This window comes from Mirounga angustirostris, unplaced genomic scaffold (assembly GCF_029215605.1).
Source record: "Mirounga angustirostris isolate CCGP_5_RB_7025 unplaced genomic scaffold, mMirAng1.0.hap1 SCAF_6, whole genome shotgun sequence".
NCBI classification, from domain to species: Eukaryota; Metazoa; Chordata; class Mammalia; order Carnivora; family Phocidae; genus Mirounga; species Mirounga angustirostris.
Window position 1 is genome coordinate 72,343,996 of NW_026991714.1, and position 13,017 is coordinate 72,357,012.

At 39.2% G+C, this 13,017-nt stretch overlaps 1 protein-coding gene across 8 annotated transcripts in view; it reads left to right on the forward strand.

The window, feature by feature from the left end:
- PCDH15 (protocadherin related 15) overlaps positions 1 to 13,017 on the forward strand; it is a 794,976-nt gene that overhangs the window by 318,261 nt on the left and 463,698 nt on the right. For all 8 annotated transcript variants that reach the window (XM_045877695.2, XM_045877694.2, XM_045877690.2 and 5 more), the window contains 2 exons: positions 3,481 to 3,600; positions 9,778 to 9,888. In XM_045877695.2, the coding sequence (XP_045733651.1) occupies positions 3,481 to 3,600; positions 9,778 to 9,888 (231 nt within the window). The remainder of the gene's footprint in view (positions 1 to 3,480; positions 3,601 to 9,777; positions 9,889 to 13,017) is intronic.

The following is a 13,017-nucleotide window of genomic DNA, read 5'->3' on the forward strand; positions in this document are numbered from 1 at the left end:
TTATGAATTTCAAAAACATTTGGAAGGCTGGAGAAAAACAGAGCTTTTTCTTGGTTAGGGTCTTTGAATTTGCAAATATGTCTTTGGATTTGCAAATGTCACGTAGGGAGAAGTAAAATCCTTCAAATCATCTATTCCAAACAAATACTGTCATATAATATTTATTTTTTAGAAACTTAATCTTGAATAAGACTGGGAAACATGGAAAATTGTGAGACTTAGAGAATATTATGCTTTATTTTCACCTTGACTAAAAATAGTTCTTTTCTGATAACAACTGCCATTTTATTACTTACCCAAATCATCAGGGAGGTTTCATTTGCATCTTGGATTTTAAGACTCAAAGACGAGATTAGTCTTTTTTTTCTCTCTACATACATAAATAATACTTCAAACTTTACATCTAGTCAAATTGAATTTATATTATTAAAGCAGCATGCAGAAAATTGACAACCTGTCTATATAATTTAAAATTTCCAACAGAAGATAATGTCACTGGATAGTAATACCGCAGTTGAATGTTACACAGATGATTACATGATCAAGTGAGAGACTCATAAGGTTTTCTTTTGTTTGTTTTACTTCTAAATTACGTAAGCCCCAATGTTTCATAATGTACAGGTGATGTACTACAGCTTGTGCTGAAACTTTGCCTTCCTTCAATTAAAAAAGCAAAACAAAACAAAAAACTTATTAAGAAAGAAAAAAATTGGTTTTAGTAATAGTGAGTTGATATTAAAAAAATCTTTGTTATAGCATCTTGTCCTTTTAGGTGCACATTAAAGGGGCTGGCACAACTGATTACATAGGGAATGTTGTGATTCTTTTCAGCACACTTTCTGCTCTTCACTTGCTCCCGGGCATCCAGCCCACTCATTGTCTGAGCGTCTCCAGACACCAGCATGTGCTCCCAGCTCTTCCGACCTCCTCTTCCTTCCCCTTAATACCCGTGTTGTGCCCTTGGCTTTGGGACTTCAGGATCCCTCCCCACAATGCGTCTAGTCCAGTAAGATATGCTGCCCCCGTGAGTAGATGGAGAGACATGGACACACTGTTTTCAAAATCTGCCCACACCTACTGTTTACCTTTTTCTGTTTCATTTTGTCTTTGTTTGATTCTTTTTGACTTTTTAAATCAATCCTGCAGCCCAGTTGTTGTTGTTGTTATTATTATTATTATTATTATTATTATTATTTTGGTAACAAAGATCTTTAAAAAATACTTCCAGGGAGGGGGGCAGCCGGGGGGCTCAGTCTGTTAAGCGTCGGACTCTGGTCTCAGCTCAGGTCTTGATCTGAGGGTTGTGAGTTCAAGGTCTGCACTGGGCTCCATGCTGGGTGTGGAGCCTACTTGAAAAAAAAAATACTTTGTGGGTTTCTTGTTTTGTTTTGTTTTGTCTTAAGGTTATCAACAATTTTATTTTCACACAGGAGACAGAGGATACTTTGAAATCATATGTTAGGTGATGGATAGGTGATAATCATGTGCTTAGGAAATCCAATGTATATATTTTGAAGCAGTTCCTTTGTTTCCATTGCTACTTCCTTTTTAAACAGTGTTTCCTGATTTTTAAATAAGCTTAGAGTTTGATTTCAATATGATAACCCCTGTTTCCAAGAGCTTGATGAAAGGAGATCAGAATAAAAGGGGATCTAGCTTTGGCATTCTTACCACAAAAAATACTTTGTTTTATTAGTTATCTGGAAATAAATCATCATTGAATTTTAAAATGTCATAATTTAAAAATCAAAGCAAGCTACATAAGAATAGATGATTTTTTTTTTTTTTTTTTTTTTGTAAGAAAGCACAATATCTTTGGGGACTGGGATTACATTTTAAAAAAATAGAAAATTGTCAACATAGAAGTGTTAGCAGTCTTTCATGTTCTCACCCAGGGTCCCTGTCCATGGTGTCCTGGTGTTCTCATATGTGCTGTTGAGACCATCTCCTCTCTCTTGTTTGTGTTCTTTTTGACCTGCTGCAAGTCAAAGTTTGCCCTTTAGACCTTCCCACCAGGAAGGCTGACTTTGTAAATAAGCGCTACTTTGTATTGATGGCTTGTTTCTTTCATCATAATTGTATTTTTTTTTTTCTAGATCAGAAGTTGCAAAGTACTGTGGTTGCTATGCCTCATGCATATATTTTGTCTGGCCCATTTAACTCATAGTTTAATTCTTTAAAATCTATGGCCATCCTTAGAACCAAGATGTTTCTTGTAAAATTAGAATATTAGAAGACTACAGTCCATGATGACAAGAATTGGCTTCATAGAATATATGTGCTTCTCAGTTTGCCCCCAAGCACATCAGGCTTGCTTCACTCATTTACTCATTATGTGGTGGATCCCTGTAGAGATTTGGATTTATACCCACTAAAAACAGGAATAAATGAGACAACCCCTTTTCTTTTTCAATCTCTGAAACTATTTCTCCATGAAAGAATCCCATTTAAAAACTAACAAAACATATCTCTGAAAATTAAAAAAAAAAAAAAATGAAAAGCCTCCGCTCTATAGAAGGCAGAGAGGTTGTGTTTATTGACACAATTTATTTATTCATGATTTCAGTGCAGTGATTAAGGAAGAAAGGTATAAAATGCAAGCACAACAAAAAGGGCACCTTATTCTATTGTGGGGTAGAGAATGCTTTGTCCGGGATGCTTTAGGAGAAGGTGATACTAATTAAGTGGAGGTATAACTAATGAAGAGGATTCCAACTACAGCTTGAGGACCGGAGGCTCTGGATGTAGGAAGACACTGTGCAGAGAATGACCTACAGGTCAGAGAAAATAACAGTGATTCTCTGGTGGAGAGCAACAATGAATAAAGCTAGATGTGCAGGCCAAATGCCAAATCATGGTCTCGTATGCCTTGTTAAGTTTTGTTGTCTGAATCCCAAAGGGAAAGATCTGGCCAGCTTGCCAACACCCACCACTCAATAGCCTTCTGCAAGTGCGGAAACTCCCAGCTCTCTCCGTCCTCTGATACACAGGGCACCGCTGTCTCCGTCTCTTCCTCAGACTTCCACTGGCACATCATGTCATTGATCTCTCCGAAATGGTGTTTGATTTTAAAATAAAGATGCTAACTTCCTCATACAGTTTAAATTCTAGCTTGTCGATAACTTAATGCATCAAGGTTTTTGGTTTTATTTATTTATTTATTTAAGGAAGAACAACAGATGCATTCTCTCCACAGGGGCTAAGATGCTAATGGTCATGAATTGGTCCAAATGTGCTTCACACTGAATTAAGGCCTTCTGTTTTTTACCCAAAGCAAGGGCCGTGATGTTGGAAATTTCAGCCTTTACAAAAACTCCTACGGAAGGTTTGCAAGTGTTCTTTAGAAACGCGTCAGATCTGTGGCCCTGGGCAGCCGCCCGCTCTCTTTTGTGTAACAAAAGCCTGGGCTTGTGCTAGAACACTTCTGGTGTGCTGTTGATGGAATGAGGATTGACAGTTTTTATTTTATTTTATTTTCAGCTCACTCCAGTTGGCACCACGATATTTACAGGATTTTCAGGAGACAATGGAGCTACAGACATAGATGATGGACCAAATGGACAGATAGAATACGTTATCCAATATAATCCTAATGATCCGGTATGTCAGTACCTACGTGGAATGTGACATCACTATGAGGAATAAAAACAGTGCTTCCTCCAGCTGATCCTTACTATATTATTCTATTATTTAGCTCCTTGAACTACGTTAGTAGTCATTCTGCTGTTAAAAATTATCTCAAAATTACTGTCTCTTTTCTAGTCGTGTTATACTTTTAAAAACCACTTTTAAAAACTTTTTGGTGGGTTTTGTAGGTACAAATTTAAAATTATTTATAGGAACAATACGCCATTTTCACTACATTTCCATTGTGCTTGTGGACTCTTAAGCATTCTAAATAAATCATCGGAGATGGTGTAACCAGTATGATGCATATGCGTTATGCATCTTGCCAAGTAATAGCACACTGCCGATGTCCACCAGTGAAGCCTAAGATAGAGAAGAGAACAAAACCTTTAGCTGTAGCCTTCCTTTTTTTAAGATTTTGTTTTTTATTTGAGAGAGAGAGGAGCATGAGTAGGGGGGAGGCTCATAGACAGAGGAGAAACAAGCTCCCCGCTGAGCAGGGAGCCTGATGTGGGATTCGATTCCAGGACCCTGGGATCATGACCTGAGCTAAAGGATGATGCTTAACCAGCTGAGCTATCCAGGTGCCTGCTTTTTTTTTTTTTTTTTTTTTTTTTTAGATTATTTATTTCTAATTAGACCATTGAATTTCTACACTGTTTTTAGGCTGTGAAATTATTTCCTCTAGTTTGTTATATTATCTATCACATTGATAAGATCAGAATGGTTTTGTTGCAGCCCAAGCGAGAAGCCCTACCTGCCAACTTTCCCTTCCTCTTTCCCCCAGAAAACTTCTCAGGGTGCCATGGGTTCCCCAAAGCATCATTTTAAAATCACTTCTTAAGTGAATTTTCTAAATGAATGCTTCTTCTTTATGTTTAATATTAAGAAAATAGGAAGTGGTGAAGTTAATATTATGTTTTTATTTTTAATTTATGTATTTGTTATATAAGCTTTAAACAAAGAAACAAAAACACTGAGCTCGCAGAGACTGAGAATGGCCGATAGGACTTACTTCACACATATAGTGTGAGAACTAAGTGAATTGTGAACGTTCTCATCTTCTGGCGTGTCGGTTCGTGGGTGGGAGAGAAACGGGCTCACGGCCGTGGCTGGCTAGTGTGCACGGGGCTTCTGAGCCGCAGACTCAGGACTCTTTCTAGAGCACATGGACTCCACTTTTTCTCCGCTGTGTTCTAATAAAACAGTTCAGTACTTATGGTAAAAGTTTCAAAACAATCGGGGAAAAAAAAATGAAAAGAAAAAAAGCCCCTAGGTGTAGCACAGCCTAAGGAAGATTTGGAGGTGTTTTTGTTTGTTTTATGTGTCTTCTCCCCTAAGACATGTGCCTCCAGAGCTTTAGGCAGAGGCAGTGAAAAAAAAAGGGGGGGGAAGTAAGAGGATGTGACAGAGAAGGACCATAAATAGGAAGGGTTGCACAAGAAATTGAGCAGAAAAGATCAAGAAGGAGCAGAAGACAAAAGACAAGAGAAACACTTTTCCTTAAAAACAGAAACAGACAGCTGACCACACATTTCATTTCTAGACAATTTGTCTTCCTTACTACTTAAGTTTTTAGAAGAATTAATTGTACGTGCGTGCCATGTTTCTAGCTTACATTTTATGAAGTCGTTTCTTAATCTTTACTCTTCAAGCTGTAAAAATGAAACTCCCAGCAAGCATAGAACAGCCAGGCCATGTATTTTAGGGAAATATTTATTGCATTGCACTAAAAACCAACCTATCCAAGGTTTAGATGTAGTGTGAGACAAAAATGCATTACTTAGGCATGATCTTTCAGATGTTTGGGGGGCTGGAAATCCTTGTCACCTGTGCAGTAATTCCTTCTGAAGGCTTCCCCCTTTCAGGGACTTGTGGACTTGGCACGAAACACAATATGTACCTTTACTGCCTATAGATTGGATAAGCCAATTGGCCACATGCAGTGTCCAAATTACAGAAAAAGAAAAATGTACTCTAGCAAGCTAGCACTGCTGTGGAATAAATAAAGACATTCTCTGGGCACGGACCTAATTCAATGAGGCAAAAGAATAAGACACCATGAGAGCACTTAACTTGGAGCTTATGGGGGTGCAGGGAGAAAGCATGAACCCAGCCACATCCTTACAGAGCGAACCCATCTTTAGCCATCATGGAAATTTAATGTAAACCTCAGTTACCTACTGATGTTTGTATCTGTCACCATTCAATTGCTAGTAACCCTGCTTCTATTAATAGAAGTCCCACAATGAGTCCCACAGTGTATGGAATGGTAAAGGTGTAGATTGGTCTGTTCTACTTAAAAATCTCAGGATTTGTTTGTTTGTTTTTGTTTGTTTGTTTTCCAACTGATGCTGCATTATTCATTAGCAGGAATCACAAATTAATGACCTCGAGTTTCATTCCACTCACAGACATTTTGTTTGGCCACAAATTAATTTAAAGAATTTATTTTTATGTATTTAGTTGAGAGAGAGAGACAGAGAGAGTGAGCAGGAGAGGCAGAGGTAGAGGGAAAGGGAGACTCTCAAGAAGACTCCCCACTGAGCACAGAGCCTTATTGGGGTGCAATCCCAGGACCCTGAGATCATAACCTGAGCTGAAATCAAGAGTCAGATACTGAACCAACTGAGCCACCCAGGCACCTTTGGCCACAAATTAATTTAAATCATTTTTGAGCCAATATCTAAAAATCATGAAATTTCACACTCACATCTAGATTTCCCTTCTAAAGAAATAGAAATATGACAACTCGGGCCCTGACTTCCAAATAAACCTGTCTAGTGTATCCAGGGATCTCCCCCCCCAGCTAGTATAATCCTCAGGTTGGAATGTTCCACATTTTTAGAGTTTGCCTGTCTTTGCTGAGTTTTCCTGTGGTCTCACCTGCACTGAGCATATTATTTACATCTCTGAGGACAGAGTTCAAACAGCTGCTTTAAAATCCTCCTCTGCTTGTCCTAACATTGGTCTTCCCTGATTTCTTCTCCTTCTGAGAAGGGATCCCATTCCCTGGTTCATCATGGGTCCAGTTGTTCTGAACTCCCTCCTGGACCTTGTGAAGGTTATGTTGTGGAGAGACTCTTCTATTATATTCATCTGAGAAGATTTGTCCATGTGTTTGTTTTTAATGTACCAGACAACATCATTGGGCTTGCATTAAAAACCCTCGGGTGCAGCTCGGAGCTCAGTTCTATATGCTTTCTTAGTGCACCTCTTTGAGTCGGCCTCTGCTCTAGAGGTCACCCAAAGACTCCAACACAGCTTACATGTGACATTTGTTCTCTCCCTTCCTGGCTTTCTCCCTCTAAGGCCCCCTCTCACCTTCCATCAGCATTGGTGGTCCCAAAAATCTCTCCCCTGATGCTTCAGGCCAGATGGACTTTCTATCAGAATTTTGACTGCCCCTCGAGGCACTAGCTACTGTAAAACAGCAAGCTCACCCACGTTGTCTCTTCTTTCAAGTGTGTGAGATCTCCCAGAGTATGTCTGCTTTGGTTATCTCTCTAGGGGTGTCTGGTATTCTTTGTTTCTTTGCACTTAGTCCAGAGTTCATAGGTGTTGTTTGTGGAAAGACTAAGCCAAGGAGGAGATCATCAACCATATAGAAGCAGAACAATCAATTCCCAATCAGTTCATTTCTTCAGTATATCTTTAGAAGACTAGTAGGCATAGTCCTTTTTCTTGCTGAACCATTCTGGTTTTCCTGTCTTAGGCAGCAGCAATGATACAATCATTTCAAAGTTCTAATGACAACAGGAGAACATCCTTCATTTCGTCGACTGCTGTGGATCTGCAGTGATGAGCTATCAGCTCGTTAACCACTGGTACTAGTTTATAACCAGAAACACTGACATTTCAAGTCTGTGTCAGGCTGATTGCTCTTTAAGGGAAAGAGAACTGGAGAAACTATTTAGAAGTGGTTTATTTATCTCTGTATTTTTAAAAAGAGGATAACTTTCTAATAAGAACATATATGAGTATATCCTCATGTCTGTGTGTTCCCAAATATCAGAGAAACAAAAATATAATATCACTTGAAAATATTATGTTGAAGACTCAGCAAATGTAGCAGATATCAATTACTGTTACTATAAACCACCACTGATCTTTGAGATAAGTTTCAGGGGTTAACATGGTGTGTTAGTTATCTATTATTGTGTGACAAACCATCACAAATTTAGTGTCTTAAAACAACACATACTCATTTTTGTAGTTTCTGTGACTTAAGAGTCTAGACTCAGCTTGGCTCTCACAAGGTTGCAGTCTGGGTGTTGACCAGATTAGTTCTCCTATGGAGTCTCAACTAAGGAAGAATTTCCTTCCAGAGAAACTCAGACTCCTGTCAGAATTCATTTCTTTATGATTTTAAGACGGAAGGCATTGGCTTCTTGCTGACTTTGGCTAGAAACTGCTCCCACCTCTGAGAGACCACACTGAGTTCCTCGGCTGTATACCCTCTGAGTTCTGCAAGGAGAGTGTCTAGACCCAGGCTGTTTGCAAGATGGAGTCATCCATGACACAGTGTAGCCACAAAAGTGACAGTTTATCGCCTATGCTGTATCCTTGGTTAGAAGCAGGTCACACTCAAGGGAAGGTTTTACACAAAGGCATGAGATGCCTTTCAGGAAGTGGGGATAGACAGGGCTCCCTCAGGAATCTGTCACAGCTACTATTATGTTCAGCATTATTGTCATCATTTTTGAATGTTGTATAAACAGATCTACTTCAAAAGGTATTTTTTTAATGAACTTACACAAAATAGAGGGCATGAAGTTTCTATTCCAGTCTTAATACAGGCCAAATTGAAGATGGTCACTTGTATTATTAGTATCTTTGTACCCTACCTGTATTTTCTTATGATGTGCATGAACATTTATACTAGATGTGGAATAGAGAAGAATCAGGCATTTGTACTATCCAAAATCATAGAAGTTTAATTACCAATGTTGCAAACTCATCACTAAAACAAAGCACACTTTTATTTAACCCATGAGCAAAATCAGAATAGTTAAAATTGAGCTTTCTTTTCTTTCTTTTCTTCTTTTTTTTTCTTCTCTTTTCTTTTGCCATCATTTTCATTGAATTTTATCTAAAATAAATAAGGAATGAGTTTAGGGATGAATAGCTGCTAAACTGATTGCATTTTTTTTTTTTTAGAATTTATTTATTTGACAGAGGGAGACACAGCGAGAGAGGGAACACAAGCAGGGGGAGTGGGAGAGGGAGAAGCAGGCTTCCCGCAAAGCAGGGAGCCCAACGCAGGGCTCGATCCCAGGACCCCGGGATCAGGACCTGAGCTGAAAGCAGATGCCCAATGACTGAGCCTCCCAGGCGCCCCTGAACTGATTGCATTTAAAGCAAAAGCATTTACGCTGGTTTCCAAAAGGTTCTGATTCTGCCTCTCTTTGGAGATAGGCCAGGAGTGCCTTTTTTTTTTTTTTCGGTCAGAAGAATGACCTGCTCTGGGTAATGACGTGTGAGCTCACAGAACCAAGTACAAATCACCATTGCCCTCCTCCTCCCATCCCCCTCCCCTCCTCCTCCCCTGACACCAGTCTTAAAAAAAGGATATTATATAGAAATCACAAATTGCAATGTTTGAACTCTTTGTTGATAAAACAAACGGTGGTAACAGGGAAAATTTCCAGATACCTGAACTTTGATTTAGAAGTATCCCGGGGCTATTGATGGGTAACCCTAAAAATATACAAAAAACTGTTACAGGAAATAAGTTTTGTGGTTATTATCAAAATGATTCTGGTGAAACCCATTGATCAACATGCAAAGTTTTTAAAAATGACGAGAGTATTGGGGGCGCCTGGATGACTCAGTCAGTGAAGCGGCCGACTCTTGGTTTCATTTCAGGTTATGATGTCAGGGTCCTGGGAGAGAGCCCTAGTTGGTTCTATGCTCAGCGGGAAGTCTGCTGGAGATTCTCTGCCTCTGCCCCTCCCTCCCTCTTTCGCTCTCTCAGATAAATACATCTTTAAAAAATGATAGTATTAAATATGAAGCTTACAGGCAATATTCTATTTTCAGATGATAAGCATGCTCTCTAGAACTTTCAAAAGACTAGGTTGCAACACTGCATTCTCTAATTCATCTTATATTTGAAGGAGTTGATTCTGTATCTTTCCCTATTTGCAGACATCTAATGACACCTTCGAAATTCCCCTCATGTTAACTGGAAATGTGGTGTTAAGGAAGAGGCTCAACTATGAAGATAAGACTCGGTACTTTGTCATCATCCAAGCTAATGTGAGTATTCAATTTCCCTAGCTTCCCTCTGGGGAACTTATGAAGTAAAGAATGCACCCGAAATATGTAAGTGCTCTCAGAGTGCTTGGTGTAGTTTATGGGCTGGACAGGGTAGGCTGCCCACAGCGTAATTTGTATATTATATTCTTCTAGATGGGGAGTGGGATGGAAGGGGGCAGGAGGATTGTTTCTCCTCACTGTTTCCTTCCCTCTGAATCACTCATACCCACTCTTCAATAATTTGCCTTCAGTTCACACTGAAGTATTTCTCAAAGTGTGATACATGGAATGTCAGCAGCAGAATCACCTTGGGAGGATATTAAACATGCAGATTCCTGGACCCAACCTCAGACCCTCTGAATAAAAATTCAAAGGGTAGAAGTGGAATGCTTGCATTTTTATTAACTCCCCAGGGGATTCCAGAGTATACTAAAGGAAGAGAAAAACCTTCCAATTGGCAATCTTCTCTCCCATGGCTGCCATTTCTTGAATAGTTGCTCACTAGGTGTCAGCAACTGGGACCATAACCAGGATGTGTGCAAAGTAGGAACAGAACATCAGAAAACAGTCTTATATAATATGGGCTTTTTAAAAAAAATTATTTATTTATTTGAAAGACAGAGAATGAGAGAGAGAGAGCACATGAGAGGGGCGAGGGTCAGAGGGAGAAGCAGACTCCCTGCTGAGCAGGGAGCCCGATGCGGGACTCGATCCCGGGACTCCAGGATCATGACCTGAGCTGAAGGCAGTCACTTAACCAACTGAGCCACCCAGGCACCCCATAACATGGACTTTTGTTATCATCTTAATAAAATCCCTAGATTCATGTGGATCAAGGGTTGGTTTGACAGCTCAAGTATATCACTAAGGACTCAGGTTACTTCTCTCCTTACATTGTGCCCCTTTCCTGAAATTTGGTTATTTTTCCAATGCCTTATTTGTCAGGGGGTAGTAAATCCCACAGCCATAAGCATCACAACTGCATTTCAAGTCTGAGGATAAGCAGGTGGAAAGAGGGCAAAACTAGGACTCCTCTTATGTTTGTTTATTCCTCCTTTGTCTGCAAGGAAACTCTTCCTGAGTCCTCTCCCATCCAATGTCCCCTCCCAACCTGGGATCCCAGGAAGCAGTATAGAGAAGGGAGGTTGAGGAAGATTGTATGTAGCAAAGGGGAATGAGCTAATCACCTCTGGATTACACCAAATTCTCTGCATCTCCTGGAGCTGGACACACCGATAACCCTGGGGGCCTAGGCCAGGAGAAGAAGGAGGAGGAGAGGCAGAGGAGGAGGAAGGAAGGAGAAGGGGAAGAAGAGTTTGTTAACAAGAAGAACGGGGCTAGTACTTCAGCAAACAACTGATAGGTCTGGCTACAGATAGCTTCCAGTATTGACGAAGGTCCATAGAAAGTGACAGGATCATGTTCTGAAAAGGTTATTAGACCCTGAAGCCAACCTCTGCCTTTAAGGGCTCCTAAGCATTGTCATCCTAGTCATGTGGCAGAACAGGAAGACAGCAGAGAGGGGCAAAAGGAAATCTTCATCCGCCAGCTCTTCTGAACCAGTTTATATGCAACAAGGTGTCACTCAATGGCATTTTTGCCCAAAAGATATTTTGCCAGAAAGGGGGGGGGGATTTTGTCTGTGTATATTTATATTAATATCATTTTATATACTTATAATATATAAATATATTTACTTATATATAAATATAATTATTTTATGTAACATATATAATATATATAAATTTATCTGTTATATGTAGTAGGTAGGTAGTAGATATAGATACATAGATAGAAATCTAATTTTTGAAGCCAAATCTCTAGATTTACATTCAAAATTCTCCAGTTGGTTGTTTTTCAATTGATTGTCTTGGTGTCCAGGGGTAGAGGCTAAAGTGGAGACAGACAGCAGATATAAGAAAAAGTAAAATCTACTGGACTCTCAGTAGATTGAGTAGATTTGAGTTCCTCAAAACCCTGAAATCTTTCTTTTTATAGATTATTTCCATGCAAGTGAAAATGAGAAGAAAAAATACAGTTTCCCTTGCCTGACTCAGAATCGCTAATAACATGTAGGGAAAAGTAAGATTGCTCTGGAATGTATCTGAAAACAGTTTTTATTGTGCTATTTAAAATGAGTTGTTTTTTTTTTAAAGAAACTCAAGCTAAAACATCTGAGTTGCTATTTAATTTAAAATATTTATAAAGATACCTGGAACAATTTGTATGCAATCTGCTAGACTGCCCATAAGTGAGGGAGGGAGTGTTAAATTTTTAGCATTTCAGGGATAAAATTATGAAATAGAAGGATATGCATGAATCATCAAAAGGAAAGGATGGAATTGGCAAGAAATTAAAGAAAGGGTCAATTTATCTGTAACAATTTTTATTATAAATTTAAATCAGACAGTATAAAATGTGAATGTTAAATATAGGAGATTAGAAGCTTTTTGGTGTTTTTAAAAATTTTCAGAGCGATATCCTTTTAATGATTTTAGAATATACCAAAATTAGGATGCATTATAATTAATTCAACTATACTTTCCATTTTTTTGTTTTTTGGCATGGGATGGTATCTACCCTCATGACTCTCGTGAGAGGCAGTGAGTGCAGGATTATGGCAAAAGCATGAATTCTCGAACTACCATTACCTGGATTTATTTTATTTTATTTTATTTTTAAAGATTTTATTTATTTATTTGAGACAGAGAGAATGAGAGACAGAGAGCATGAGAGGGAAGAGGGTCAGAGGGAGAAGCAGACTCCCTGCCGAGCAGGGAGCCCGATGCGGGACTCGATCCCGGGACTCCAGGATCATGACCTGAGCCGAAGGCAGTCGCTTAACCAACTGAGCCACCCAGGCACCCAACTGAGCCACCCAGGCGCCCTACCTGGATTTAAATGCCAGTGCTGCCGTTGACTAGCTGGGTGACTTTGGGCAGATGTTGTACCTCAGTTTCCTACCTCGTAAAATGACGATATTAATAAAACACACCACATAGACTTCTTGTGAAGATTAGCAAGTTAACAACCACAACTAATACTTAAGACAAATGCTTGGAATATATTCTCATATCGTTACAGTATTCTATAAACTACTTAACTACTGGCACTTCATAGATCAAAAAT